The 26,309-nt window shown below is 39.7% G+C and overlaps 2 protein-coding genes across 3 annotated transcripts in view; one reads left to right on the forward strand and one right to left on the reverse strand.

Moving 5' to 3' along the window:
* Positions 1 to 138: 138 nt before the first annotated feature.
* On the reverse strand, positions 139 to 7,063 carry LOC139942308 (coiled-coil domain-containing protein 124-like). The gene is made up of 5 exons (XM_071939128.1): positions 6,930 to 7,063; positions 4,731 to 4,909; positions 3,760 to 3,928; positions 2,889 to 3,027; positions 139 to 1,840 (listed from the first exon to the last, which is right to left on the reverse strand). The coding sequence occupies exons 2-5, from the start codon at positions 4,887 to 4,889 to the stop codon at positions 1,636 to 1,638; spliced, it is 672 nt and encodes a 223-aa protein (XP_071795229.1). The 5' UTR covers positions 4,890 to 4,909; positions 6,930 to 7,063; the 3' UTR covers positions 139 to 1,635.
* A 30-nt stretch (positions 7,064 to 7,093) lies between these two features.
* LOC139941347 (focadhesin-like) overlaps positions 7,094 to 26,309 on the forward strand; it is a 30,963-nt gene continuing 11,747 nt past the window's right edge. Inside the window, exons 1-20 of one of the 2 annotated variants that reach the window (XM_071937793.1) lie at positions 7,094 to 7,158; positions 8,254 to 8,490; positions 9,595 to 9,851; positions 11,261 to 11,356; positions 12,246 to 12,453; positions 13,194 to 13,488; positions 13,955 to 14,172; positions 15,592 to 15,837; positions 16,267 to 16,476; positions 17,148 to 17,278; positions 17,785 to 17,967; positions 18,698 to 18,773; positions 19,470 to 19,604; positions 20,005 to 20,152; positions 21,022 to 21,213; positions 21,920 to 22,044; positions 22,825 to 22,917; positions 23,739 to 23,875; positions 24,527 to 24,755; positions 26,024 to 26,275. In XM_071937793.1, the coding sequence (XP_071793894.1) occupies positions 8,350 to 8,490; positions 9,595 to 9,851; positions 11,261 to 11,356; positions 12,246 to 12,453; positions 13,194 to 13,488; positions 13,955 to 14,172; positions 15,592 to 15,837; positions 16,267 to 16,476; positions 17,148 to 17,278; positions 17,785 to 17,967; positions 18,698 to 18,773; positions 19,470 to 19,604; positions 20,005 to 20,152; positions 21,022 to 21,213; positions 21,920 to 22,044; positions 22,825 to 22,917; positions 23,739 to 23,875; positions 24,527 to 24,755; positions 26,024 to 26,275 (3,372 nt within the window). In that variant the 5' untranslated portion in view covers positions 7,094 to 7,158; positions 8,254 to 8,349. Of the gene's footprint in view, positions 7,159 to 7,604; positions 7,731 to 8,253; positions 8,491 to 9,594; positions 9,852 to 11,260; positions 11,357 to 12,245; positions 12,454 to 13,193; positions 13,489 to 13,954; positions 14,173 to 15,591; positions 15,838 to 16,266; positions 16,477 to 17,147; positions 17,279 to 17,784; positions 17,968 to 18,697; positions 18,774 to 19,469; positions 19,605 to 20,004; positions 20,153 to 21,021; positions 21,214 to 21,919; positions 22,045 to 22,824; positions 22,918 to 23,738; positions 23,876 to 24,526; positions 24,756 to 26,023; positions 26,276 to 26,309 lie in introns of those variants that run through there. The other variant, XM_071937794.1, reaches the window with a different exon arrangement.

Consider the following 26,309-nt stretch of genomic DNA (forward strand, 5'->3'; position numbering starts at 1 on the left):
CGGGTCGACCCAGGGAAGCTAAACGAACGCACCCTCAATAAAATTGGAAGCTGAAGGCTTACTTCAAAAAAATTATAAAGCCAAGAACAGTATTTGGATGCCACTAGTATTTTAATACTTTGACAACTCGATCCTCTTTTTATTTTTACATTCAATAATAGTTTACCCTATAGCTGAAAACCATGACATCTGTGACCAACTTCATAAGGCTGTGAACTGTAAATATATTGATCAGCAAAGAAATTTTTTGCTAAGCACAGATTACCCAGCCAAAATAACAAGTAACACATATTGCTTGTGACTCACTGGTTCCCTGCTAATGTTTACTCAGTGGGAAAATTTGCACCATTTTCTGCTTGGCATCTTTATGAAATTGGGCCCGAACTATCAACACACAGCCTATGTTATTTAAATGATGTGAGCTGTTTAGAACTATTTTTTCTTAGCACATTGGCATTATCTTTTGTTATTTATTTCTTACAAAACACACTAGTCACAGCCAGTTTTTGTCACAAAGATGCTACAATTGTTATTATCTTGCTTGCAAGGGACAGAAATTTAAGTTCCTTTACTTCAGTGTTGTGCAACTACAGGCCTTATACTACACAATGTCCCTTGTCAACGCCTTTGTACCTAAATTGACATTTCCCCCCATAGAGGCACTGTCAATAACAAATATTGCTTTGCCCTTACAAATAATGAAGCAAAAGTTTAAGATGAGAAAAAAAAACCTAGGCTGCTGAAAACTGCAACATCTCCAATTCTTCATCGCCAGTACCCTTGGCAACCAGAAGACAGGGAAGAAATATTGGTAATAATTTTTGATTGAACGTGACTCATGTTCTGCTGGCTACATTGACTAGAAGGTCTGACCCCTGCAGCAACGAGTCACGTAAAAGCTGTCCCAGCTCAATGCACCCAATCTCTTGCTCTTAAACACATTCTACACCTTCAGAGTATCGATTCAATTTGCAAAGAAGCAGTTGCCAAATATTGGTAATAATTTGTGATTGAACGTGACTCATGTTCTGCTGGCTACATTGCCTATAAGGTCTGACCCCTGCAGCAACAAGTCCCATATAAAAGCTGTCCCAGCTCAATGCACCCAATCTCTTGCTCTTAAACGCACTCCATACCTACAGAGTATCGATTCAATTTGCAAAGAAGCAGTTGCCAAATGAGAATATTCATCTTCTGCTTTCTACTGTTGGTTTTAAATGTTAATTTTTAGACCTTTGCAAAAAGGTTTTGGAAAAACCTATAGCCCCAAAAAGCAGCATCCTGAGGGAGGCCATCATATTGGAAACTGACATCTCTCATAGATGGTAAACAGTGTTGTAGCTAGACCAATTCTAGTGCTGGGCTCTAAATCCAATTTAGTCCACCAAGGGCGAGCAGTTCAACAAAATTGTTCGTGTTAAGATATGGGGGCCACCATTGCTGGAGTGCAATCTAGGGGAAATCTGTGCTGGCAGCACATTGACTATGCTCAGAGTGCTGGGCGAAATTTGTTAGTTTTGGGCAGGCCCGACAAGCACCGCCCACCGTGGCTACAACACTGATGGTAAACATTCACAAAAATTCTCCATGGTAAGGCGCACTTGACCAAAGATCTCCAGCATAATAGTTTTGTTTTCATTTGGTGTTGTACGATGACGTCCTCTGATTTAGCGGATTGTCCGGTGAGCGACTCCAGTCCTTCTTCAACATCTGCCGGAACTGCGACATTCTGAGGTTGGGATTCTCTGCCCTGAGGCGCGGGAGGTGGATTGCTTCGAAGGCTTTGTAGGCGGCCTTCATTCTCCTCTCTGGATGTTTCTCAAGGGCGGGGTCGTTGATACTGCAGTGAAGAAAAAAACAAATAAAAATACACTCCGGAATAATGAAGAATTCAGTTGTAAACTAAGTCAATGTTTGTACAGTGTTATTGCTCTTTTAATTCAAATTGACATTCCAACCTTCAGAATGTTTTTACAGTTCGGATTTCAAATTCACTTTCACTTTAAGTTTTTTTTCAGTATTTGTGCACAGTGTTGCGATCTAAGTTCAAACTAATCTTCCTATTTTCAGAATGTTTGTACAGTGTGAAATATTCCAAGTTAAATTAACCATCCTGCTTTCAGTACCACTATTGTCAGTAAAAGTTCACCAACCCTTTGTAGCTCTTTAACTGTACAGGTTGTCTATAGTAGAGAACAACTGTTTGTAAATTGTACAGAAAGTTTGTATTTTTTGTTGTTCAATACCATTAGTATGGGATTTGAGGCATTGAATGGTGATGGGTATTATCATATATGGTAACACCATGTCTATATCTACCAACAAGTAGATGTACACATTGTGTTACAACAATAATAATAATAATAATAATAATAATAATAATAATAATAATAATAATAATAATAATAATAATAATAATAATAATAATAATAATAATAATAATAATAATAATAATAATAATAATAATAAAAACATGCGTTTATATAGCGCTTAATAAAAGGTTTCTAAGTGCTGAACAGGAAGTTTAAGATAACAAAAAAATTACAATTAAAAGTGGGATGAAATAGCAGAAACTGAATAGATTAGATGGATTTAAATAAGTGTGTTTTGAGAGCGGTTTTAAATGAGTCAAGTGTAGATGAGGCACGGATGTGAACGGGAAGATTGTTCCAAAGAGTGGGAGTGGTGATTGAGAAGGAGCGGTTTCCATAGCGAGTGCGGGGGATAGGACCAGAGTTGAATTCCAGGTGGGCGGTAGATGATGATCGGAGAACACGAGTTGTAGGTTGCTTTTTGGGAAAAAGTAATTCTGAGATATATTTAGGGGCTAGACCATGTTTACACAACAATAAATCACAATTCAAAGCATCTAAACATTTTCTACTGACCTAAGAGCACCAATAGCTTCCTCTACATTCCTGGCCGACGAATCCCCTGAAGCTTCTTGAGCAGCAAGGGCTATGTTTGGATTCTCCTCAAGTGGTTCATCCAGATGGGTGCTTGGCTGCTTCTTCTTCCTCTCAGCAGCTTAAGAAAAAATAAAATGTCACAATTTTCGGGGGGTTTAAATCCCTCTCTAGTAAATGTCTTTGTTCAACCCCAAAATATTTAAAAGTCAGTTTTCCTGGTGATTTATTATTTGATATCTAAAGTGGAAAGTCACATCCCCTTAACGTGATCCATTGGCTGCCGCTTCCCATGTTGTCAGGTTGGTGCAGTGGTGTCTTGCCTCGCCTTCCACCTCTGGGGACCCCGGTTCAAATTCTTCCGGGGCATAATGTTGATTGGGCTTTTAGAGTCCCTCCTTGAATTCATGGGTTTTCCCTGGAACAATTCTCTGGGGTTTTCCGCCCATTTCCAAAACTGAAATTTCTTCATTGTCTTCTCACCTTGTCTAGATGCTGAAAAGGCTTTGACAAGTATTATCATAGATGTAGATGTAGTTGTATTGTAAACTCAAGTGTGATTCCTGGCTATACAGTGGTTTAATGGTTGTATGGCTTCTGACTGGCACCCCCAAACAAAGACATTGAAACAATAAGGAGACCCCAACATAGGGCTAGATAGCTCAGGTGGTAGAGCGCTGGATCAATGATCCAGACGTCTTGATTCAAATCCCGCTTTGGTAAACTTTTCTTTGTTCAACCCCAAATTAAGAAAAGTAAATGCAAGTTCGAATTGAACTGAATTGAATTGAATTGAATTGAATTGAATTGAAGTATCAATTCTGCCTACATGATTCTCAATTCACATGCTTACCTTCCTGGGCTGCTTTAATCTCCTGCTCAGCCTGAATCTGAGCCCTGGTCAGCTTGCTGGGTTTGGTCACCTTAGTAGCTGCCTTCAAGATTTCTTCTTCTTCCTCAAGGAGACGACGAGACTCTAGCTTCCTCATCGACTCCTCCTCTCGTTTCTTGTCTTTATTTTCCTGCAATTGAACCGAATATGGTAAACAGAGTTGTAAAACTCGAGTTCAGCCGTAAATTTCAAAAAACTTTTCCTAACTTAGGATTAATCTTAATACTTAGGACGAGTTCAGTTCCGTATCCGAAGACGTTAAGACGCATTGAACCCATCCTAAGTTAGGACGGGTTACTCGTCCTAACTCAAGATAGGATTAATCCTAGCGTTTCGTGAAATCTGCTACAGGACTCGGACTCTAGCCACCTCAAGACACAATTTGGGTGAACAAGCTTTAAGAAATTGGGTCCAGGTTTAGGTATTCTAACTATTAAGTGATTTAAAAAAGTGACATGGGACTCGAACTTGGACTCTAACCAAGTGACTCGGACTCAACCTAAATGACTCAGACTCAACCTAAGTGACTCAGGACTCGAACTTCGTTCTGACCAAGTGACTCGGACTTGACCCAAGGGACTCAAGACTCTGACCAAGTGACTCGTACTCGATCTAAAATGACTCAGGATTCGAACATGGACTCTGACCAAGTGACTTGGACTTGGATTCGACACCGGTGACTCAACTACAACTCTGCTGGGTCCAATTTCATAGAGCTGCGTAAGCAAAAAATTTGCTCTAAGCACGAAAATAGCTTGCTTATTTTACACATGTTACTGGCCAAATGTCATGCCATTACTTGTGACTGGTATTTTATATAATATAGCTGTTGTTTACTTAGCAAGAACTTAGCATTTTACAAAGCAAGGATGTTTCTGCTTAAGCAATTTTTTTTGCTAAGCAGCTCTATGAAATTGGGCCCTGATAATTACCTTTCTCTGTTGTTTTTTCTTGACATGTTTGTCATCATCGTTCCAGTATGCATCTTCATCTGCTTTTTGTTTGGCGGCTTCTTTCTCATGCAGAAGTTCAGCCTTCCGTGCTTTGGCAACCGCCGCCTTGGAGTTCTCTCCTGCAAATTTCTTGGGCATCCTTTACGAGCTGGAATTCCCTGTTCACAAACAAAATATTATAATTGTTTTTTATAATGGATGCTACACTACACTGAGTGTTAGTTAATAGTTTTTAATTTTTTGTTTCCCTTCAAATTTGTACTTCCCACCAGTGGCACATAGTTGGAAGAGGTGAGGGCCTGGGGGCAGGGGGGGAATCCCCCAAGTAGGATACTCCTAGAACTGTGAAGTTCGTTCCGCTATCGTCTCCACGTTCGTGGACTCGGACCACAAACTTGGGCTCTGTGTCTGACCACAAACTTGGACTCGTGGAGACGATAGCGGAACCGAACTTCATAGTTCTAAGACTAGGAGTAGGGGGAGGGGGCCTTCATGTTTCAGGGCATCTTTTCCAGTCAGGCAGCAGGAAAACTTCTATTATACGCCTATCCTATATAAACCAACACTCAGATTTACAAACAGCCTGAACAGGGAACACTCAGATTTACAAACAGCCTGAACAGGGACAAATCATAATCATACATGGAAATGGAAGGAATTGACAATTGTTTTCTAATTTCATTTCAATTTAAAATTTAAATAAAAGGAAATAACGGGCCCGAAATAACAAATAATCATTTATTTTAAAGCGTAATAATAATAATATGATTGCACAATGGGTCATGGCGGAAGGAATTTTGATTCCTTAAACAAGCTGAAATCCAGGGATAACTTTCCGTATGGCGCCACCACTTTTTCACTCATTTTTACAAAAAGGGATATATCATTCAGGTAAATTAGATACTATATTATTTTATTTTGAATGAAAAAGTAGTGGCGCCATACGGAAACTTTTCCAAATCCAGACAGGAATTGGCAGTGTAGTGTTATATCGTAGGAGGTCCTGTTTTCGAGGTGTCCCTATTATCGTTGCAAATCTTTTACCTCTCTGTGCGCGATGTAAACAGTCCCTAGATAAAAATTGTGTGGTTTTATATGCCAAGCAAAGAGTCTCCTTTTCTTTGACCAAAACTTAGAAACACGTAAGGCTCCACTGGTCATTTGCACTTGTAAATGCAAAAAGTTTGGTATTTTAGGCATTTCTACAAGGTATAAAAATATGTCATAACGTTGAGGCCATATAAAAATATTTGCCCACCGAAAAAGTTTCATCAAACGCTATTTCAATTCACAACTCGTGATGATCAAAATCATGTGACAGAATGTTTTGCTGAGCATTCTTGAAAAAAATACCGAGGCTTAAAGAAGCCATGTGCCTTATATCATTTTCTAACATTTTTGGAGATTTTTATTTTGTAACCCTCGTATCAATACTATTATTTATATCAAAATTTAAACATCAGCTTGTTGATTCAATTATCACTGTTTATTTATACGTTTTATTATAAATATTAAGAAAAAAATAGAAACAAAATAAATAGAAATCAGATTTTGAAGCCAGTAATTATTCACTCTTTTTATATTTAAAAAAAAAAAATTATTGTTTGCAAGTTACCATGGTAATTTTAAAAATTTAATAAAAATATATTTTGAATAAAATTAAGGCAACTGCTGGCTATACAGTCATACACAGAATCTCAAAGAACACTTGTAGTCACTGCAGATTTTTCTTCCATGTATGGCTTCACCGGGAAACCATACTTTCTCGTTTGCCGTGAAAACAGGAAAAACTCAAAACAAATGGGGCCAGTTGAAGTCATCGAAGATTGGCGAGTGGTGTGAACATTTCAATGTCCATCAAGTTTTAATACATGTTTGCATACTTCGTATTAACAAATGAAGATAATTAGGGCATCGGTTGATATATGGCATCATTATTTTTTCCCAATTCAAATAAAAAGGCATAATAGCGTGATAACTGGTAAGCAGAGGATATAATTATGGAGGTAGACTCAGTACAAAACCCCTCGCTGAGCACTGCTGGGAGGTGTAAAAAAACAAAAAACAAAAAAAAATACACCGCACCGGGCAGCGAGCGGGCAGACAAAAAGACTGATTAATAACAAGAATACGAATGTTAAAAATGACAAAGAGACCATGTAAAACTAACAAACTCACATTCACAATAAAAAGTTAGTGCTTGCTTTGTGTGCGACTCAAATGATGAAATTAGAGCATTCCAAGGAAGAGAAGAAAGAAAGCATACGGTCATCACAAAAAGAAGGTCGAATGTCAAAGAAGTAGCGCACAGCACTTTGCGTGTTTAGTCGCTTGGTGGCGCTGTTTCTCTTTAATGGATGACGGACGCGGGGAATTTCTCGTAGGTGCTGTGTGGCTCGTGAGCGAGGTAGGTGAATTTCATACATTTTATGATTAAAAATTCAAGTTAAACGCACAGTCAATATACTATTGTGCAACTATGTTTCTTGGTATAGACAGCAGTGACAGAATATGATAAATGAATGATCCAGGACCAGGTAGCTGGGTAGTGCAGTAGTGTCAGGCTACTCCTAGAACTATTTCGGTTTCGTCCGGCTAAGGAGACGATAGCCGGACGAAACCGAAATAGTTCTAGGAGTAGTGTCAGGCTAGCCCCACTTGTGTGGCCAAGTGAAGGTCAAGGATAGCTGAATCCTGTTGGCCACACAAGTGGGGCTAGTGTCAGGCTTGCTTTGTTGTTTGTGGGAGTTCCCTCGATCATCTAAACAAACCTACTTTAGGCTACTGTTATGACTCAGACTTTAGTCTTAGTTATAACTTACAGTACAGAGTCTAACCCGTATTAGGTGCATTGTCAGTTTTCCTAGAATTGTCAGAATTTGTACTCACCGGTCTTCTCAATCTCAGCGTTCGCCATGATGTTACAGCGCTGCGTCAATGAAAACAACATGTGGAAACGGACTACCTTAGTTTACCTAGGTTAGAAATAAATTATTTACCAAGTCATTAAAAGTTAGAAAAAAGTTAACTGAATATCATGACTTCAAACTAATGTTCCCAAAATTGATTTATTCAGCAATTTATTTTCCATTGAAAATATCAGCGAAACTACGACTGTAAATAATAAAATTAGCACCTGTCGGTAGAAATAAAAAAATGTCTGCAACTTAGGGAGGTCATGTTTAGACACGTTACAAGTCCCGCGGGTAAGGCGTTTTGGCCGCAGCCATTACCTACCGTAGCTTTCAATTCGTGCCATGGCAGGAACTTCTAGCTATGCACGGAAAACAAAATCTGGCGACTGCGCGAATTCGTGCTATTACACGAATAACGGAAATACAGGTTAGACTCTGTACTGACTTAAGGTTCTGTCGTGTCCACGAAAGAACGTTAGTGGACCAATTCCTCATAGGACTATCACTATGCGATGCATAGTTCTAATCTATACAGTACGATGAGTAAGTATTTTTTATCATCATCATTCTCAACAATTTAATTTCAGTTTACTGCGCTGGCACTGCTAATCAACTGAGCCGAGTAAACCTCTGTGAGTCATTTTCTCAACTGAGTTGTTTTGGTCACCTTTTCAAATTCCAACATGGCCGAGGATTTGAAGACTCGTCTACATTTTGGTGACCGTGGTCTGAACACCGCAGCTGCTTCAAAACTCTACAGTCAGATCGTATCACAGAAGAGCAAGATATTAAAGGATGATCTCATCACCAGTAATTCCCCTCAGGTAGAGTAGTGCTGTTGCTCAGTCTTACTACTTGTGTCCCTGAGAATTTGCCATTGTACATTAGACACTACAACATACGTGTATGAAAATAAACAATTTATATGATTTTCACCACACTCTAGGTCAACTTGGTCCGAAAAATTTAAATAAGTTGTTGACGAGAACCACGACCCTAAAGGTGATTATTATTCATTCATGAGCCAGTAACATCCTGCCACTTCCCACTCAACCACTTAACAAAAAAACACTTGCCGACCAGGTTGACCAAGGTGACCTTGGACAGAGTTGACTGGTAACCAAACTTACCCCTTCAGGCACTTTTATTCAGTGGGCAAATTCTGGTTTTACCCGCCCTAGACTGGCAATCTTTGCCCAGCACTTTGAGCAAAAAGCATTTTGCTACCTAGGACAGATTTCCCCCACAATAAATCAAATGTTGTCTTGTTGTTCACTGTGCATTGATCTGAGATCTAATTATAAGGAGTATCAAATGTCACAGAGAGAGAGAACACAATCTAAAGACCATTCAACTTATTGCATGGCTCCATAACGCAAGCAGTTTTGAAACCTGGCAGTGTGTGCCTGAAGCTTGCACTTTAAGACTCTGGACACTATTGGTAATTGTCGAAGACCAGTCTTCACACTTGGTGTATCTCAACATATGCACAAAATAACAAACCTGTCAAAACTTGAGCTCAGTCGGTCGTCGAAGTTGCGAGATAATAATGAAAGAAATCACCCTTGTTACACGAAGTTGTGTGCTTTCAGATGCTTGATTTTGAGACCTCAAATTCTAAATCTGAGGTCTCGAAATCAAGTTTCTAGAAAATTACTTCTTTCTTAGAAAACTATGTTACTTCAGAATGTTTTATACCATCAACAGCTCCCCATTACTCGTTACCAAGTACATGAAGTAAGTTTTTCTGCTAATAATTATTTTGAGTTATTACCAATAGTGCCCACTGCCTTTAAGCAATTGATGGCCACATAATAAACATGAATAATTTTGTTGACCTGCTTGCCCTTGGTGGACTTAAACAAAAACTGATTGAAAGCCCACCACTAAAGTCAGTCTAGCTTCAACCTAGCTTTGATTGATTACAGATAGCGGAACTGAAGCTTGTTTGGGAGCAATGTACGGTGGAGTCCTCCTCAGTGTGTCTAGCCTGCAGTGACTGTCTGGTGTCGTTAGTTCAGCACGGTCACGCAGAGCTATCCTACGTAGTCAAAGGACTCTTGAATGTCATTCCTTCTGCTGTTAACACTACCGGGGTCATTCAAGCAGTTGGAAAGCTACTATTACTACAGATAAGAGCAAGCGTTACCAGTGAGGGGGTGTATCAATGCCCGTATGGGCTAAGGTAGGCTAGCATTTCTATATTTAACTAGTTCTCATGTAGTGTATTTTACAATTAAATAAGGGAATCAATGTGTGGTGAAGAGGTTTTCAACTAGTTGTTTAAACCCGACGAGGCCTGGTTCTTGATAATTTTACCGAGATCGCGACGAAGTTGAGGTAAATTATCAAGAACCAAGCCTCGGCGGGTTTAAACCACTAGTTGAAAACCGATTCAAGACACTTTGATTCCCATTCATTAATACCTTTTCGGTCAAAAAACATCAACACTTATGGTCAAAAAGTAAAATAAATGCAAACATTATAGTTTTTCAATGGTTTCTTTCAACACAACACCCCTCCAGCTATGAAATGGTATAGCCCTGTCAAGGCCTTCGGGTACACAACTCCTTATAAGGGAATGCTGTGCGCGTCGGGCTTATCACATGATGTGGCACAACTGTTTTGTGCGTTCGACCAATAGGAATGAAGAAACTGTCTTAAAAACACAGGTGCAAGCTTGCGTGTCCCGCCCATGTTTCAACACTTTTTACTGGTCACAAACAAAGGTTTATACACACCCACGTGACGCTCACTCCACCAATAGAAATAGCATAACTGTCTGAGGTATTTATAAATGCTTATTTATGCTGAGGCCTGTATACACTTCAAGGAGGCAACGAAGGTGATAGCCTCCATCTCCATGCCCCCTGGGGCCGACTTCACAAAGAGCCAAGATAAATTGTAACTGCAAATCAATCGTAGTTGCCTAGTAAAGTGTGATGTCACAATACAAGTCACTATGGCAATACTGACAAATTGTCTTACGATGGATTTTATTGCTTTGTGAAATCAACCCCTGCAGGGCCCTGGTCATTGCTTTAGTGCCCTTGAAATACTCCATCAGAAATTTACAATTTCCTCATAGGGAGCCCTTTATCAAGGAGAAGATGCCTTGGTGCCCTTGCCCTTTCAGAAACGAAGCATACAGGCCTGAATGTGCTTTACATTTGTAAACTGATCACTGGGCCACTAACATTCCTTTAATCTAGCTCAGCTCCCTGGGGAATATACAGCCCTGAGCTGCTGTGGCGCTCCAAAGGCTTTTTCATACACAATATCAACCTCTTACCGAGCAGGTACCCATTTATACCCCTGGGTGAAGACGAGCAATTATAGCAAAGCATCTTGCTCAAGGACACACATGTCATGACCAGGATTCGAAGCCACGCTCCGATGACTTAACCACTCGATGCTCCTAACCATTCGTCCATGACATCCTACCCAATAATTCCCCTGCCTATTCAAACGTTGGCCCACCTTGTTACTCTCTGTGACAACCATCCTCCTTGTTTTTTGCCAATATCTCATAATAAAAATGTGTGTTGTAGCATTATTTTGAAGATGTTATGATATGGTTGTCCTTGCTTCCAGGTCACCTCCTCATCCATTTATTTCAATACTGACCAGTAGACCTGATTGCTGGCCATCGGTCCTACACCAGGTGTCTCACCTACTCACAGATAACAGGTAAGTGCCTATAACAGTTCTGCCCCTTACTACAATATTGACAGTTCCCTAAGAACAACTCTACCTGGCAAGTAGATACACACATGGTGTTACCGCAAACCAAATATATATTGATACCCCACCATGCAATGCCTCAAATCCTATGTACAATATTGATTATTTATTAGAAAATACATCAGACAACATTACAGCAATCAGTTTTAAAATTATACGAAGACATGAAGAGTACAAGAATATTAGCAAAGTTTACAAACAAAGAAAACTTGTGGGAAAAAAACCCTGGTATAAACTCACTGAACAGAAAAAAAACAGACCTAGAGACGAGACATACAGACTGACAGACAGATGCAGGCCTAAAGGATTGCTTAAAAAGCTTGGAGCTTATCAAGAGGCTTTCCCACTGCACCCGTTCAGTGGAGAAGACACACACACGAACATTAATCAACCAGGAACATCAATAGAAGCCAAATTTTTGCCAATGAGACTTCTTTGTTCATCTGATTCTTCATTATAAGTCGCCCCCTAGCACGCAGTTCTTGGGGTCTTACCTTTGGAATCAGCTTCCACTCAGAATACATAGCCCATCCTGCCCTTAGTGATTTCAAACTTGCTCTCAAAACCATCTCTTCCAGAACTGTAGTTTGGCTTAGGTTTAGATATTGTTGTTGTATCAATTGATAGTTGTTTATATGCTGTTTCGTACGGTGGTGCCCTGTGCTTTTGCTTTGGTGCTCTTTGCAGGGTGCCAACACAAATTTACATTTTCCTCATGAATCTTTACCAACGGAAACTGCCATGCCCCTTCAAGATCTCTCAGTGAGGGCGTCAATATGTAACACTTCTGTCCAACATACACCATGTTGATGTTACACAATCCATTGTCTTGCAGGTATTCGCGTTACACAGTGAGGATGTTACATCCCTTCCTAGCTTACACCATGTTGAACCCAGCCCTACCCTATCAACTTGCAACCTTCAAGACACTGTTAACTCACACCCTGCTGCAGCATTGCCAGTCTAGTGTCTCTATAAGTCGACTTGACTCTGTGGCCGCTGAGTTATTTGCATTTGTCATAGATTGCCTGCATCAGGCCAAGGTATCTGTTTAAAGCATTCATTAATAATAATAATAATGTAACACTCAAAATAGAGGTGTCACATAAAAGCTGGCTAATACTGCATACGAATAAAACTCATACATACTCTTTTTATTGGGCTATAAAATTATACAGAATGTTTTATTTAAAACTGTATGACTATACAAGGATATAGACCTTTATCACGCTGTTACCATCTTGGTCATGTTCCCTGTTTCCAATAACAGTAATGAATGCTAACATGCATTGCGCATGGCACCAGACTATTATTTCGTCCAGCCTCAGTTTGGTTAAAATGAGTTGGAATGGAGTAAAATCAGGATGGCCACACCGTGACAAAGGTCTATAGAATGAAAGTGCAGTGATTAGACAGCAAGAATAGAAAGACCGGATTGGGCTACATCATACAATGTCACACTGGGCTAACCAGAACAGAGGTATAACCATTTGGTAACTGTAGGGTAAAACAACCTCTTTGAACACTGGGGTAAACCCGTTCTCTTTACGATGAGAGCACTGGGTTCTTTTACGTGCATTACACAAAACACGGGACCTACGGCTTTACATTCCATCCATAGGACACAGCAATAGTGGTTTAGTGTCGTGCTTAAAGACACAGATGTCATGATCACAACACGAACCCACACTCTGCTAGTCAGAAACAGCAGAGTTTGAGCTCGGTGTTCCTGCCCGCTTGGCCACGAAATGCCTTGAGATGCTCTATTTTACTATCATTTCAGGTGACTAGCCTGCCAGAGCTAACCGAGGCCACCTCCCATCTCGCCACTATTATCCAAGTTGCTCAGGGTCTCCCATCCACAGACAAACAGACTTACATATCGCTGTCTGTGCTGAGCGTGACGCTATGCAAAGACTGCTTGACCCATGGCCATGACATGACCGCTAGTCTGAAGGTCCTGGAGCAGATGGTTGATGTTTGTGGTGCTGATGTAGTGGATGAGACGCTGATCTGTTCCCTGAGCTGTCTCATGATGGAGACTCCCGGTAATCAACTAGGAGGGCTACTGTCTGTTGGTAAGTTTGATGAATATAATTAGTATTAAATCAGGGGTGTGATTTCTCTAATTTTAAATGGAAATCTGGGTTCCTCCGGAAAAGAAAGAAAACAAACTAATAAAACAAATATATTTAAAAAAAATGTTCAAACGACAATGACAAATAAAAAAAAATAAAAAAATGATGTGAAAATTACATTTCAAAAGGTGGTCATGTTTTTCAGATATTGCCAAAAATCTGGAGCGAAGAATAATGCTGAAAGACTACTCCCCTAATTGAAATAAATGATCTGAAAAGCATAACTGCAGTAACACATCCCAGATAAAAAAAAATTGGGAAAACAAAATTATATCTTTTTACATAACCACATTATTTTGAATGGAAAAGTTTCTCAAATTGCTTTATACCATTTTTGATTGCCATTAATTTTAACCAAATGTATAGCTTCCCTTTAAGCAATTGAAAATACGTGTATTTATTTCAGTCAGGAAAGTCGTCGGTGTTTGTGGAGAAGAGGTGTCCGTGTTGAATACCTGCGTTCAACTGTTCATCCTTCCACTGCTGCAAGTTATCTCGGTACCAGTGAATGTGATGGGAACCAACCAAATATCGGCCAATCAGGCGGCAGCATCCAAACTCCTTGCTGTTGTGAGAAGGCTCGGCCAGAATGGTCTAAAGCAGAGACCGGCATTGCAGAAGCAGGTAGTCAGAATCTTAAATTGATCAGTTTTGTTATTGTCGTCAGGTTCGGTCAGTAACTTTGTGATTGGTAATGATTGAAATAAACTTATAAACTGTAGGCCTGGAATTACATCCACTCCACGGAGGCCATGGCCTACGTTGGCCCCTGGGCACAATTTCATAGAGCTGCTTAGCACACAAATTTGCTTAGCTTAAAATTTCTGCCTCAATAAAAACAGGATTACCAACCAAATGTCCACGTGATTTTCGGGATAAGCGAACAACAGCTGAATACCAGTAACAAGCAAATGCAACAAATGGAAACCTGGTTGGTAATCTTGTTTTTATCAAGGAAGAAGTTTCATGCTTAGCAAATTTTTGTGCTTAGCAGCTCTATGAAATTGGGCCCTGGTCTTGGTCTGGGTGCCCTTTAAGATTTTCCAATGGAAGTGCCCTTTGCAAAATGAAAATGGCCTTGCCCTTTCAACATGTTCAAAGATGAAATTCCAGGCCTGAACCTTGGCCCAATTTCACAGGTCTGCTTACCGTTAGCAGAGAATCAGCAAACGCAGGAAATTCCGCGCTTCTGTCAAGCAGATTTCACAGGTTAGCAGAGATTTTTTGCTTGTTCACCAGGGCCCAATTTCATGGCTCTGCTTACCGCCGAATTCTGCACTTACGATCGCGATTCCCCGCTTACGTGCAAGTCCAAATTTCTGCGCTAGCCTTGTAAGCGTAGAATGTACGCACGCGCAGAAGCCTAAATTCGCCGCTAACCCGTGAAATACGCTTGCCGTAAGCACATAATTCCCTGCGGTAAGCAGAGCCATGAAATTGGGCCCTGCTTACTTCACGCTACTAGGCATTCTTTGCTTACACAGATATTCGGCTCTTGCACAGTAAGTGGAGAATGGTGATCATAAGAGCAGTATTCGGCTGTAAGCAGAGCCACTGAAATTGGGCCCTGATCTGTTGCTACGGCAGCTCAGGGCTGTAAATTCCTCAGAATCTTAAATTGATCAGTTTTGTTATTGTTGTCAAGTTCAGTCAGTACTTTTGTTATTGGTAATGATTGAAATACACTTATAAACTGAAAATGAAATTGGGCCCTGATCTGTTGACACGGCAGCCCAGGGCTGTGAACTGTGAACTCCCCAGAATCTTTAATCTTCTCATCTTTGAACATGTTGAAAGGGCAAGGCCATTTTCATTTTGCAAAGGACACTTCCATTGAAAAATCTAAAAGTCTGGCCAATAACAATGAAAATGAAAAAAATGAAATGAAATGAGAGCTGAGAAAGATTAAAGGAATGTTATTGGCCCAATGACCAGGGTACAAATGTAAAGCTCATTGATACGTTATTGTAAAATGCGCAATATAAAAAACTACTTGTTAATATTTAATTTTTAATTTTCCATTTTATCTTCATTGCACAAAAGAACCCGTCCAAGAATGCATGGTACCAGTTGATGAAATACTGTTCCCATCTATTCCGTGCTGTGATGGAGGACACCAATGCTGCATACGATTGGCTAGTAGCCGTCCAATTGAACGTCAGCCATAGTGATAGTGTTTCCAGCGTTGTAATGCTGATAGTGACTTCATTACTGTGGGGACGAGGGAGGAGGGTCGTACATGCAGCACTCGATGTATTGATACAGATTGCAAATCGAGATAATAGATGGGTAAGTGATCCATGGTCTCAGGAGAAGATTTGTTTTGACACTAGGTGGCAGCAGACTTACAAGGTAAAAATAAGTGTAATCTTTCAAAAGTCCGAGCATCAATCTTAAAAAATGTCTCTGCACTTTCAGCAAAACCTTTTTCTTTTTTCAATGGCCTTTGTCATCCAAAATACATCATGTTGGAAGTCGACAACCCCATGGTCTTAATTGGGCAAAACATTTACACTGAAGCCCTTTTTGGGGGGCCTCAAATTTGTCTAATATAGAATATTTTGAGGGTCTACAAAAAATTAAAGAGGTTGACACTCTGTTTTCTACTTATTTATTGGGATGCACCCTTAACATACGTTAGAGCATCAGATGCCCACAGCAACACCCTTAGAAACAGCTTCACTAAGATGACATAACTGTTTTGATCTTTTTTGGCAGGCACCGTCCCTCCTGCCACTGCTTCTCTACAGACTCGGTGAGGAACATGACCCGACCTTGACCTATGACCTGCTGACTGCCATTCCCCACACAGTCACACATAAAGTGTGTATGACATCAGTGCTGAAGACACTGCAGTCATTGTCTGCCGGGGATGAGAATATGTACCCACTGGTGATGAGGTTGATTACACAGCTCTGGAAGATACAGGTAATTCCATGCAGCCTTCCTCTCTTCATCCTTGTACACTCTGTTTCTTCATGCACTTTCCTTTATTCTGCTGACCCTGGAGTCCTGTTTACAACTTATTATGATGCACCATCATACACAATGCTATAATATATTATTACGAACACCATGTTCCATTTTCTTATAGCTGCTTAAGCACACACAAAACAATTTTGTTGGATAAGATAAATAACCCAAATACCACATTTTTTAAAGGCTGGGCTATTGTTCAAAATTATTTTGTTTTGTCTGAGATTGTTAAAATGTATCCTTTTTTTGTTTATGATTTTTGGTTGAACAAAGAATTGACTAGAGTGGGATTCGAACCAACGACCTCCGGATTAACGTGCCGGCGCTCTACCAACTGAGCTATCTAGCCCTATATTGGCGGTGTCCCTATTTTGTCAATATCTTTGTTCGGGGGTGCCAGTCAGAAGCCATACAACCGTTAACTGCCGTGTAGCCAGGGATCACACCCAAATTACGATACAACCTGGGAAGCGGCAGCTAGGGGATCACCTTAAGGGGATGCGACTTTTTGTTAAAAGAAAAGAAAAAAAGGAGACGGCCTCTAAAAAGGAAGCGGGCGGGGATGCTAAACATGTTTTGTTATTTATTTGGCCATTAATAAGTTGGTTGGTTCTTTATTACAGGACAGGAGTTTTCCTCATCTACAGAAGCTTTTATCCAAACCACTCAGTGGCTCTCAATGCTCTGACGATAACACCAAGAATGAATTACTTCTAGCTAAAGCTGCTAGTATACGTGATGTGTGTATAAAAAGGTAACAATAATAATATTAGTGGATTCTTATATAGGGCTCAGGTCCCGTCACTCAGTGACGCTCATGGTGCTTCAGCATTAAAACCCCTGGACGTTGGGCCGTTTCTAATTCGTTCCTTAAACCATCTTAGCTCCCTTGTGCTGCCAAATTTGTAACGCACTAAGCTAAATCAATCACAAGAACCATCTCTGTCTTGACAACAGTTACCCATTTTATACCACTTGGTGAAGAGCAGCAGTTATAGTATAAAGCATCTTGCTCAAGGAAACAAGTGTCATGACCTGGATTACACCATACTAATGTATACTAGAAATTACTCATTTTGTCAGATAAAAAATGCATCATTCTGGCCACAAAACAACAATTTATTCAGCAAGTATAAGTTACCAGCCAGAATACCACACAGTTACCATTGCTGATCTTGTCTTTGTCCGGGCTTGACAGCATCTTAACCATTTGAACTTGTTGTGTTTTATTGATGTAATTGTTCTGTTTCCTTTCATCAGACCTGATCATGGCGCTGATCTCCTTCCAGTGTTATCTAAGCTCTTAGCTGACTGTAGCCATGAGACCCAAGCTAGTATTGCAGCGTTGGCGTTAGACGCATTGGACTCATTATGTCAGGCCGGTGTAGTTGATCTGCGGACTATGTGGGACGTGTTGGAGGCCAAACTCAGCAAGGATAAAAGGTTGGTGGTTTAACTTTCATTCATTCATTCATTCATTCCAACAGCTTCCATTGGACATATTTTGTGATGGCTTAACAAATGTTCCTATCCAGCATGCAGTAGACCGATCCATTAAGCTCCGCCCCATTGCATATTGACAATCACAACCCAAAAGTTCGACAAATAACGTCCGACATGCTAGGGCTTATGCTTGGCGTGCGCGGCAGAGTTGTGCAGAATGGCATGGAGAAGCTCACATGTTCTTGCTCACACGTGCGCCGTGGGCGGAGCCTAATGGATCGGTCTATTGCCTATGTGAGATGAATCTTCACATAGTTGGTTGATGTCCATGTATGTCTAGACGAGCCTTATTCTGCTCCTCTTTCCATGTGTTGGTCGCCACAGCACCAAATCTGACACCACTTGATCTGTTCTTCTCTTGCAAGAGAAATAATTTTAAGTATATAAACCACTTAATGTAGTGATTGACTACCTGAACCCTAGCTCTACCAAACTATGATGGTTAGTTTAACTAGTCATAAATGTTATAACCAAGTTATGACTGCTAATTATGGCTAACTAGTTTGACTACCTTGTACCCTGACTTTAACAAGTCAAGTGGATAGCCGAGTCTTCTACCTGACTAGCCACAACTACAAGCCCGTTTGTCTGCTAATGCAGACAGCTAACTAGATTTTAGGGGCTTTTTATAAGCACACTGCATGAAGTTTCCTGTTTAACCCTATCTCAGACCTATGGTGTTAAAGAGTGTGTGTAAACTACTTGGGTCTGCTCCTGTGGTTGCTTCAGAGACTCAGGATTACGAGGTATGTGCTTCGTTTTTCTATACATCAGTCCTTATTTGATCCATTAAGAAGATCAAATAGTAGTCTTGATATTGATATGAATCAATAAACTGATGGCTATTCCACATGGGTTTTGTGGCAGCATAGTGGAGTTATGTATTTAGTAGTAGATTTGAATTTGATTATTTATAAAGTTAAAAAAAATGGAACAACTTCCATACCCTAGGGATGGGTTACGACAAGGTTAAAAAATAAATTAAACTTATAATAATATAGCAAAGAAGGTGAGGCTAGCATAAACATATATTAAATTATACTTGGTTTTCATTTAACTTATAAGCAGAGAATATGTATGTGGCAAAACAATTCGTAATGGTTCATCCTGAAAACTTATTTTGAACTTGAAGAAAACAATATGTGCTCAGATAAGATAGTAAAATCTGTGTAACTTTGACAAATTTTGTCATACAATTTTTGTCCCATTACTTTACACATTGGGCAGAAACAAGTGAAGTAAATTTCCGTTTCAACATCCTCCAATAGTAAAATAGACATGGTACTTTTAAATTTAACAGATTAAAAAAATAATCAAAAAATTGAAGACAACTACCATCAGCAACTGTATTACAGCCCTCTGGAGCTGTTATAGAATTCTAGAAACTACAGTTCTTTTTACATTGGTTATAATCGATAAATGAATGTCACTTTGTCCCGAAGGAATTTTGTGAAAGCGTCGTGGAGCTGTTGTGGCAGTACAGTAACCATAGCAACCCTATAGTATCATCAGCTGCTTTTACAGCGTTGGCCAATTTCAGTGAGGAAGAATTCTGTCTGTCTGATTTACCCCCACAGGTAGATATAGTCTTTATTTTTTATTTTTGTAGAAAACTTAGCATGAATTCGAACTATTCAGAATACCAATACTAAGCCTGTTTCATACTTCCTGTGAGTTGAGATCATCTCTACGAATTTGTGGCGTCAAAAATGTGTGTCGCATTTGCATTTGCAAGAAGTATGAAGTGTTTGAAGTGTGGTCAGTTTGTGGGCTTAGGTGTGGTCAGTTTGGAGTAGCGGTTTCTTGCCTTGCCTTCAACCTCTAGAACCCTGGTTCAAAGCTCACCTGGGGCACTACGTGGATTGGGCTCCCCGTCCCTACCTGACTGTATGGGTTTTCCCTAGAATAATTCTCTGGGGTTTTCCTCCCACATTTAAAACTGAAACTTCATATCTTGCCCATCTCTTGTATGTATAGGTTACTGAGGAAGCAAGAGCTAAGTCAGCTAAGCAGAAAGAAGAAGCTTCGTCGAGTCTTGAGACTGAGGAGGAGGAGGAAGGAGAAGACGTGCCACCATCTTGTTATATCAACCTCTTATTACATGTCAATCAGGAGGTCCTCCCAGGTACTCATACAATCCTTCAAGGACTCAAAACACATAAAACCTCTTTTCTGGGCCCAATTTCATGAAACCTGTAAACACAAAAACCTGCTAAACATTAAAAACCTTTGCTTAGCAAAAATAGGTAACCAGCCAGAATGCCATACAGTTATCACTGCTGCAACTGGTACCCCAGGCATTTCTTGCTTTGCCAAGAAATCTGCTGAGCAGAATTTTCTGCTTAACAGCTTTATGAAATTGGGCCCAGTTGGGCCGTTTGGGTTGTTTTTATTGTATAGGGTAGAGCAACAGGGTTTGAAGGAAACTCTCAAACAAAGATGTGCTCTCAAATTTATGGCGTGTATTGCCCATAAAGTATTGTTCTATTTTCTCTCGAGTATTTGCTATATGCTTTATGGAAAGATTTGCGGTAACACCATGTAATAACTATCTCTAATGAGTTGGGGTGGTTCTGAAAAGAACCCGTTGGTTTAACTCGACGTTTCAATCAGTATGTTCTGATCGTCTTCTGGAGAAAGCTGGACTCTGATGCTGCATGCTGCTTAAGTACTGTGGAGGCGGATTAGCTTGGTGATGCACGGAGGCGGGAAATGGAGGCGGGAAGTTGAGCTCGATGATGCGTGATGAAACCTGCTCTGGAGCCTTGGGGTAGTGTGTGTGGGGGGGGGTGTGCTCACTTAATAGTTATTACATGGTGCTACCGCAAACCTTTCCATGTCGTATTTCCACCATGCAAAGTTTCAAATCCTACTTGCTATATACTTAATTTCTTTAAATTAATTTTTTCAGTTTACTGCACCATGAGCATCTTTTGGGATGGATATCCGCGCATTATAAGTATTAATATTATTATTGTTATTATTATTTGCTAGCATATAAGACTTTCATGTCATCATTGCTGGATGAAGAGCTGAAGAATATGCCAAGAGGACTGTACAAGTCTACCATGCAGAGAAAGCAGTTACAGCCGACCAATCAGAGCAAAGTGTTAGATAATATTCCAGCTGCGTTATTGAACCGCTTTGAGAGAACCAAACAGCCTGGGCTGAAGCAAGGATTAGCAGGTACTGTTAATCTAGTAGCGATTGTGATAATTGTGTTAATCTAGTATCGACAATGTATCTATTGACTTATACCCTATCTCTTAAAGCCATTGGACACTTTCGGAACAGAATTTTTTTTTTAAGTTCACAGATTCACAAATATCTTACAGGGTTTACAGAAGGTAATGGTGAACGACTTCTCTTGAAATATTATTCCATGAAATGCTTTACTTTTTGAGAAAACAATATCATGTCATGAGTGACACGGCGAAACGTGTGGAAACAAGGGTGGGTTTTCCCGTTATTTTCTCCCGACTCTGATGACCAATTGAGCCTAAATTTTCACAGGTTTGTTATTTTATATAGAAGTTGTGATACACGGAAGTGTGGGCCTTGGACAATACTGTTTACCAAAAGTGTCCAGTGGCTTTAAAGGAATTGTATACATTTGGTAATTGGAACCTGTTGTTTGTCTGAATTTTTTATAGTTGTAGATAAATACTATAAAACTAACCTGTGAAAATGAAATGTAATTTCAAAAGATGTGAGCGCTTTTGAGATGTTGCTGCAAATCTGGAGTGTTTATGTCCTCCCAGGAAGAATAAGGAACGAATTCCACTTCTCAGATTCAACTATGTGGGGATAAAAAGTGATGTCTTTTTCCATAACCGAAAAGTTCCTTTAAAATGTTTTTTACTATCCATACGTGTTTTTCTTTCTTGACCAGCCGGCTTACTGTGCTGTTTTGAGCCAAAAAGGGACACCAATCATCGAGACAATAAACCAGCTGTACGTCACCTCGTTAGCAATGGCCGAGCTTATCAACACATGATCCTTACTCTTATGAATCAGGTAAGAGCTGGGCCCCCAAAAAATGCTAAGCACCAAATAATTATGCTTACCGGAATACAGTTACCAGCCAAAATACCATGCCTAGTCACATGTACAATATGTGACTGGTATACTGTTCAAACTTAACATCTATTACAATGACATGCTTAGTAAGTTGGACATTTACAGAAGGTGGGTTTTGAATCCTGGCCTGGTTCATAAATAAGGGAATAAAAGGGTAGCGACGAGTTCTTTAGCGGCTGATAAAAGCCCGAGCCGAAGGCGAAGGCCTTTATCGCACGGCAATGGTCCTGCAAGATTTTAAACGGACGTATAAGAACGAGTCACTACTCTTTTATTCCCATTCATAAATGCCCTTTTGTTAAAAAACAGTGAACACTATTGGTAATTACTCAAAATAATTATTAGCATAAAACCCTCACTTGGTTACGAGTAATGGGGAGAGGTTGATAGTATAAAACATTGTGAGAAACGGTTCCCTCTGAAGTGATGTTTTCGAGTAGGAAGTAATTTTCCACGAATTTGATTTCGAGACCTGAGATTTAGAATTTGAGGTCTCGAAATCAAGAATCTGAAAGCACACAACTTTGTGTGACAAGGGTGTTTTTTCTTTCATTATTATCTCGCAACATCGACGACCAATTGAGCTCAAATTTTCACAGGTTTGTTATTTTATGCATATGTTGAGACACACCAAGTGAGAAGACTGGTCTTTGACAATTACAAATAGTGTCCAGTGTCTTTAAAGCTGAATGTGCTTTTTGTAAATTGTGACTGCAGATTTCTGTTGAGCCGAGTGAATGGTTGAAGTGGATGCAGCTACCTCATGGTTGGACGTCCCTTCTCCACAAAGCCTTCCATGCCCTCATTAAGGTCAGTAACTTTGGTAAGATGTGAAACTTTGCATAGTGGAGATACAATCTAGTGAGGTTTGTGTAGACACCATGAGTAGGATTTATTTGTCTCGCCCGGACATAGCCACTCCAGATTTACAACAATTTCTCAAAAGCACTATTGCCTTTCAACATGAAATTTTTACAGGTTAGTTTTATTGTATATATATTTTATGTAGGATTCAAACTTTCGAATGGCTCCAAATAGCAAAGGTTTACCTTGCCTTTAAAGGAACATTACAGAATTGGTTTTGCTAGCAAAAAAGTGGCTGGCAGTGTAAGCACTTTATGTAATCATGTAATCCACCATATACATAACCTGTAGAAGCTTGAGATCGATCGGCCATCTTGGTCACGAAAGAGTAGTGGAAAAAAAAACGGATTACACATTTTGCACTGCATCGATGCCAAAACAAAAATGAATAAAACGCTCACTGAGCGATAAAACTCAAACCCAAAATTATATTATTTATTTATCATCAAATATGAAATTTCATACCGAAATATTTCAAGGGATGTTTTCTGCTATCATCATCATTAGACCAGGTAAGTTTTATGTAAATTTGTGATCTTCACGATTTGTCTTTCTTACCAATTCTGTAACGTTCCTTTAAGTTTCGTGCAAGTTTGAAACTGAAAAACTAAAAAGTTTATGCTAAGATCAAATGTTTTACAAAGAGCATTTTTGTGCAAGATACAACATTTCTGCAAAATCGAGATACGTTTTTCATCGGCACAACAATATTGTCCCTTTACGAGAAAATAAAATGTGATCTTAATTTTTTTTTTTGTGTTGTGTAGAGTCGAAGTGCTGACCTTGAGATACAACAAAGTCTCGGCCATACCAACGTGAATTCAGCAGATCGTCAAGCTAAGATGAGTAGCGCATGGCTCTGGGCAAGAGATAAACTCACCGATCAACTCAAGACAGCCGCCAAGTAAGCAATTATGGCTTGTCGTGGCCGAACCATGTAGTTATCAGACCGTTGCCCTACCGGTCCTGCTTTAATAACTGTGTAGGATTTTGTGTAGGGTCGTGGGGGGGCGGAGCTCCGCTGGCCCCCATGAGCACTCCCCTCCAAAGGCCTCCGACTTTGTACTTTGCCAGGTTCAGGGCTCAATTTCATAGAACTGCTTAAGCACAAAAAGATGCTTAGCACAACAGCATTACTTTGCCTTTGAGTTGCGTGAAAGTTTGAAATTGTCAAAACAGACCGGATGTACTAAAACAAAAAACCCAAGTATATGCCCAGATCAAATGTTTTTGCACAGAGGATGTTCATCTATCAAAACATCAGGATTATTCTTCTTGTGTGAATTATTATTCGCTCCGGATTTGCGGCGATATCTCAAAAACGTGACCACCTTTTGAAATGAAATTTTTAGATGTTAACTTTATTGTGCGGAATTAAAACAATCAAACAGTTCCAAAAACCAAAGGTATACTGGACCTTTAAATGGTTTATCTCAAAGCAAAACCAGAATTTAAAAGAGGGGGAATAGAGTTTGTTGTCCCAAGTCTTTGTTAACGAATATCTGGTGTATCTATGTATAATTCATAGTTATTGTTTGTATTGCGTTTCTTCTAGGAGTGACTCGGTGCTAGCCCAGAGTAATTCAATTCTGGTGTTGGCTAGCCTGGCTCTAGTCTCTACCCAGCATTACCTGAGTCTAGATGATGATGACAAGAGTGGCACAGGCTACCAGCCATCCCATACTGGACACAACCAATGGCTGCGGATGGTTCTAGATACTCTATTGAGTGTTCTGGATTGTGGCTATCAAGCCAAAGGCCAGATATTCACCTGGTATCAACAGGTAAAACTCATCCTTTCTGGGCCCAATTTCATAGAGCTTCTAAGCATGAAATTTCTTCCCAGATAAAAACAGGATTGCCAGCCAAATTTCCATTTGTTGCATAGTGCTTGATACTGGTATTCAGCTGTTGTTTGCTTATCCTGAAAATCAAATGGAAATTTGGTTGATAAACCTGTTTTTATCGAGGAAGAAATTTCATGCTAAGCAAATTTTTGTGCTTAGCAGCTCTATGAAATTGGGCCCTGATCACTTATCAACTACTTTGGTCACTGAAAATTTTCAATCATTTTAGTTCAGTTTGTATTTTAGTACTTGAGTCTGAGGCGAATTATATTGGGGTTTTTATTTTTTAATTCACACCTCAAAATTACGAAAAACGTCTCAAGAAATAACCCAGAAACCAAAAATATATTTTATCAATTGGTAAATTGTTTTTAAAGATAAACCATAAGAGAAACTCACTGGGTAACTTTTTAGTTGTTATTTTAGAATGTTAATATTCTTTTAACTTAAAAGTGTCAGTTGTGCTTATTTCTGCTGTTTAATGTGGACATTCAGATCTAGAAATTACATTGAAAATTGCTTACCGGTACTACTTTTCAGTACCTAAATTGTCAAACGTTTCTAAAGGGGATTCTGTCCCTTAACCCTCGGAGGGCAGCCCTTACCCCCTGGACCCCCCGACACGCCTTCGCTTCTGCTCTGCCAATTCTTACGGCTTGGTTGGGGGTAATTAATAACCCCATTCTCATGCCTGTGTAAGGTCACATAAAAAAAAAATTGTTAATCGTCCCCGCCCGACCGTTTAAAACCCCCCGACCCCATTTTTTTTTTTTTTTTCTTTTTTTCCATGTCTGGATATATCTTTATACTTTTACTACCAAGATTTTTCAGCTGATATTTTTTTCAAAAGAATGAAAAGATGTTTAAAGAAGGTTTTTATTCATGTTGGCAAAGCAAGAACGATTCTTTAAATATTTACTTGGGCTACACTGTGCTTAGTTGTTTGAAAAAGTTTACAGAAAATGTCATCTAGGAGTTAAATTTGTTTCATAAAACTATTGAAGACGTCCAAAACACACAAACCCTCTGTTTTATAGTGATTGTGATGATTTCTTTATTCTCGATTTCATATTTGGCATGTCAACAAAACTTTAAAAAAAAAAAAAAAAACTCCCTCCCTCCCCCATCCGCAAAAAAAAAAGGAAGATCAACAATTTTTTTTTTGTGGCCTAATATGAGTTCTTGGTTTTCATTTGATCCTAAAGCAACCTGGGTTACCGGCTCTCTCTACCGGAGTATACAGCAATGCAGCTGTAGGTCTCTCCATGCTGGCTCCGTTACTACTCACTACGGACACTCAACTGCTACTCTACGTCATGGATCTATTGAGTAACGGGTTACCGTGGCAACCCAAGGCTCATACATCGCGCGATGTGCAAATGCATCATGGGATGGCCGTGGGCATGATGATGGCGAGGCTGCACGAGGCTCACTATGCTGACTATGTGGGGATGGAGGTAATCTATTGTTAAAGGGGTTTGATACCTTTCG

Source organism: Asterias amurensis, chromosome 9 (genome assembly GCF_032118995.1).
Source record: "Asterias amurensis chromosome 9, ASM3211899v1".
NCBI classification, from domain to species: Eukaryota; Metazoa; Echinodermata; class Asteroidea; order Forcipulatida; family Asteriidae; genus Asterias; species Asterias amurensis.

Excerpts from the sequence above, each read along its gene's own strand:
- LOC139942308 (XM_071939128.1), bottom strand. The coding sequence starts at position 4,889 with ATGCCCAAGAAATTTGCAGGAGAGAACTCCAAGGCGGCGGTTGCCAAA. Across the intron at positions 3,929-4,730 it reads AGAAAAAACAACAGAGAAAG|GAAAATAAAGACAAGAAACG; the intron begins GTAATTATCAGG and ends GTTCAATTGCAG. Across the intron at positions 3,028-3,759 it reads GATTAAAGCAGCCCAGGAAG|CTGCTGAGAGGAAGAAGAAG; the intron begins GTAAGCATGTGA and ends TTTTTTCTTAAG.